The following is a 5,000-nucleotide window of genomic DNA, read 5'->3' on the forward strand; positions in this document are numbered from 1 at the left end:
ACTCACCCTGGTGATGGGGTCAGCAAGGGCCGACCCAAACAGGAAGGTCACGCAGGTCACCACTATCATGGTCACCCCCGACGCCATTGTGACCCGGGGTCGCCACGCACGGGAGGTCAAGGAATGGTATGGCTGGGAGAGCCACTGAGAGAGAGCTGAGGCCAAGCAAGACTAGGTCAAGTAGGGTCGCCCAAGAAATCTGAAATGCAAAGAAAGAACAATATAAGTTCTGTTTCCGAAGACGAGAGGCAACAGATTTAACATTTTCAAAAATTATGAATATCTGTGGTTTAATGTTATTACTGTTATCCTTATCATTAAAAATATCACTAGCATTATCATTATGATTATAGTTATCATTATTACTATTATCATTATTATAGTTTTTATCGGCATCACCATTACTATCAATATAATCATCGTTATTATCATTGCAATTATCATTATTATCATTGTGATTATCATCAAGTTATTAACATCATTGTCATCATTATCAATATCATTATTATCATCATCATTCTTCATCCTCCTTACTTCATCCTCTTCCTCCTCCTCATCACCATCATCATAATCCTGATCATATTCACAATCACAATCTTCACCATAATCATCATCTCATCAAGTACCACCGAGTTGCATTAGCAAAGGTCACAATACCCATTTCGATTCTTCACCATGTCAATACCACAACCGTGTAGTAATAGCCTATTATTCCACTAATAGAGGAAATGAAGAGAAAGCGTGTAGTAGTAAAATAAAAGTAGTTACACAGCACTAATATCAATAAATAAAATGGAAACACTAGATCACATTTAAACCAAATCCCGAAACTCTAATGGAAAGTGCAATTCTTATCGATTTTTTGATAAACAACAACAACACGCGATACCAACACAGTACACAGACATCTAAAGGCCCTTCAACGACTTTAACGATCGAACACCACAACATAATACTAAAAGAAATGGTAGTAGACCTAACATATGATAACACAAATTCACCAAATGCCCCTGGGCTCTCATTACCGAACCGAAATGGCCTTTGTTGTCAGGTAGAGGCTGTTCGGCAAGACATAATTACGGTTGACACTAGAAGGACGATGACGCTGTGGCATTAATGGCGTGCGGGTGAAATAATATAGAGAGTAATCCTTTTTCTTCGTTCTCTTTTTTTATTCTTCTTCTTCATCCTCTTTTTTTCATTCTGTTACTCTCTTGCTTTTTATTTTTATTTTTCTCTTTGTCTTTCTCTTTGTTTGTTTTTTTCTCTCTCTCTCGTTTTCTCTCTCGTTTTCTCTCGTTTTTTTTATCTCTCTCGTTCTCTCTCTCTCCCTCTCCCTCTTTCTCTTTTTTTCTCTCTCCCTCTCTCTCTCCCTCTCTCTCTTTCTCTCTCTCTCTCTCTCTCTCTCTCTCTCTCTCTGCCCCTCTCTCTCTCTCTCTCTCTCTCTCTCTCTCTCTCTCTCTCTCTCTCTCTCTCTCTCTCTCTCTCTCTCTCTCTCTCTCTCTCTCTCTCTCTCTCTCTCTCTCTCTCTCTCTCTCCTTCCGGCTTCCCACAACATAAAGACCCCATGAAGAGAGCGTGAGGAGGATAAAATGAGAGAATTACAAGCAAGAGTTATGAACAGGGAACGCCTAGTGAGATGGAAGGAAAAGGGGGCTGGAAGGTGAGAGAAAGTGAGAGAAGGAAAGTGACACGAGAAGAAAGAGAGAGAGAGAGAAGTAAGAGAAAGTGAGAGAAGGAAAGTGAAACGAAAGGGAAAGAGGAGAGAAAAGTGTGAGAAAGAGAAAGGAAGAAGGTGAAAGGTAAGGAAGGAGGGAGAGAGGTGAATGGAGAATTAAGAGAAATAAGAGAAAGTAAAAAGGAAACTGAAAAGACGGAAAGTGAATGAGAGTGAAAAGAAAGTAGTAGGTTAGAGAAAGTGAAAAAATAAAGGATTGTTGTATAAAATATGATCAGAAGGAAAGTGAGAGAAATTGATAAGAAAAAGAGGAAGGGGAGAGGGAGTGGAAAAACACAGTAGTCAAAAGAGAAAGGAAAGTAAATGAAAGTGAAAAAGAAACAGAAAGGTAAGCGAGAGTGGAAGAGAAAGTGAATGAAAGGGGAGAATGCCAGGTATATGAGTGGCAGAGGAAAATAAACGTAAAGGTGAATGAAAGAGCAGAAGAAAAGCGAGGAAGTAAATGAAACTGTGAAAATGGTAAGAAAGTGAATAAAATTGTGAAAATAGACAGGGAAGGGAGAAAATGAGGAAAAGAAATGCAAGATGAATGAAACCGAGTGAAAGCGAAAAAGGACAGGGAGGCAAACGGAAGAGAAAATGGAACGGAAGGGCGAGTGAAAGTGAAAAGGGACAGGGAGACAAAGAAGTGTGTGGTTGGGCTCGGCATACAAGAGGAACGCGAAGAGGACTGCGCACAAAACTGGTCTCGACTGCCGAATGACGTCATACATATTCCAGTGACCTTTCTCTCCTCTACGAATAATACAAACCGTTTCGCTAATACATATATATGTATGTATATATATATATATATATATATATATATATATATATATATATATATATATATATATATATATATATATATATATATACATATATATACATATATATACATATATATACATATATATACATATATATATATATATATATATATATATATATATACATATATATACATATATAAACATATATATACATATATATACATATGTGTCTGTGTGTTTGTGTGCTTGTGTGTATGTGTGTGTGTGTGACGACGCCCCCTCCTCCCTATCATTTTGGGAGAATATATTTCCCCTTTTTCTTGAAAAAAAAAATAAAAATAAAAAAATAATCGCGGGGAATACAACCCATAAGCAAGAAGATTATACCGAAAACAAGCATAGATGAATATTGATGCTTCTCGACGCCCGCATGATATAATTAATAATAATAACATTAGATAGGATGTCGAAGAGAATGATTGATAGCTGGCTGGCGACTGTACATGCCTCGTTGATAAACACCCTTTCCTTTGGTCTTTCTTGTGTCTCCTCTTTCCAATCTTTTCTTTCTTGTGTCTCCTCTTTCCAATCTTTTCTTTCTTGTGTCTCCTCTTTCCAATCTTTCTTCCTTGTGTCTCCTCTTCAATATTTTCTTTCTTGTGTTTCCTCTTTCCAATCTTTTCTTTCTTGTGTCTCCTCTTTCCAATCTTTTCTTTCTTGTGTCTCCTCTTTCCAATCTCTTCTCTTCAAGGGGAGAGTCTGAGACACGTAACACGCAGCGGTGAAAAGGAGCCATGCACAGTCACTCACTTCCGTAACTCTTTGTGAATTAGTCAGTTAGCTCTGATGGCGAACTGAAGTGGTATTATTCGGATAATTCAAGTGAGTATATCGGGATATGTCTGATTCCTCCGTCAGAGAACTTGACAACTGACAGCTTGCCAACGAAATTAGGTCGTTTATTTCTTTCGTATTGGAAGGGTGGTAATGATGATGATGATGGTGATATAGAGATAATGATAATGTTGATAGTATTCATGTTAATAATGATAATGATAACAATAATGATGATAATAATGGCAATAATAACAATGATGATAATGATGAAGATAACAATAACAACAGTAATAATGATAATAACAATAATGATGATAACAGTAATAATGATAACAGTAATGATAATGTCAATAACAAGAAGAATGACGATGATGATGAAAATGAACATGAAAACAATAAAAAAAACAAAAACAACAACAATGATCACAATACCAACAACAATGATAACATCAAACACACTGATTGATGATAACGAAAGCACAAACAACAAGACCAACACCCTTCAGTTTTCCTCCCCTTTCCGCAGTCATTCTGCCTTGGGTAACAACCCTAGCTACCTTCCCCGTCCTTATTGCTATTCCCCGCCATCAATAATGCATTACAAAGCTATACAGTCCATCAGCATACGGCCTCAGAATGCCCTATCCATCACATTCTACTTTTTTACCCTACTTGCTCGCGATTCATGGGGCGTACATAGGGTGTTTTTCATGGGCGGGGTAGGGGGGTAGGGTGGGGTGGGGGGGTTGGTGGATGTTGCCAACATATCACGGGAATGTGTTATCGGCACCATTACAGCGTACGAGCCATTCATTGTCATTTCTCATGCACACGGAGAAGGATTGCCTTGTCATGAAGACGAGAGTTGGGAATCAGCTGAGGCGAAATTTCGGAAATTTGTGTGTGTTTGTGTTTGTTTGTTTGTGTTTGTGTTTGTGTTTGTGTTTGTGTTTGTGTGTGTGTGTTTGTGTTTGTGTGTGTGTGTGTTTGTGTGTGTGTTTGTGTTTGTGTTTGTGTTTGTGTGTGTGTGTGTGTGTGTGTTTTAAGGTTATCTTCGTATGAATATTCAATCGTAATGGTAACGATTTATAGTAAAGATTTGCAGTAATACTGAATTATTTTGATAAGTATATTACTATAGCAATATTTCTTTCGATAAGTCAAACGAAATGATGCTGATGATAATTCTAATGATGAATTATCATATAGTAGTGATGATAACAATGATAACAAAGATAATAACTATGATTATAGTAATGACAATGACAAAGAAAGAAAGAAAATGCTAATAAAGATAATAACAATGAAGATTATAATAATAGCAATAATAATGATGATTAAGTATAGTAACAATGATAATCAATGAAAAATAGAACAGAAAAATGATGATACTACTACTATTACTACAACTACCGCTGCTGCTGCTTCAACTACAACTAACAATAACAACAACAACGACAGTAAGGATGCTAATGATAATTATTGTGATGATAACAATTACGATAATGACAGCATTGTACTAAGAATAAGTAAAATATTGATAATTATGATATTCATTGTTTTAAAACATGGAAATAACAAAAAAATAACAATTATAACTATTACAAATATCATAGATAGTGGTAGCATTAGTAATAGTTTTGATGGTTGTAGCTCATAGTAGTGATAAAATC

General features: G+C 36.4%; 1 protein-coding gene across 1 annotated transcript in view; it reads right to left on the bottom strand.

Moving 5' to 3' along the window:
* LOC122258797 (uncharacterized) overlaps positions 1–5,000 on the bottom strand; it is a 94,485-nt gene that overhangs the window by 14,486 nt on the left and 74,999 nt on the right. Inside the window, exon 3 of the mRNA XM_043025006.2 lies at positions 7–199. Coding sequence (XP_042880940.2) covers positions 7–87 — 81 coding nt within the window. The 5' untranslated portion in view covers positions 88–199. The remainder of the gene's footprint in view (positions 1–6; positions 200–5,000) is intronic.

The sequence above is a fragment of the Penaeus japonicus genome, unplaced genomic scaffold (assembly GCF_977035675.1).
Source record: "Penaeus japonicus unplaced genomic scaffold, GWHDUDI00000001_assembly GWHDUDI00000003, whole genome shotgun sequence".
Taxonomy (NCBI): Eukaryota; Metazoa; Arthropoda; class Malacostraca; order Decapoda; family Penaeidae; genus Penaeus; species Penaeus japonicus.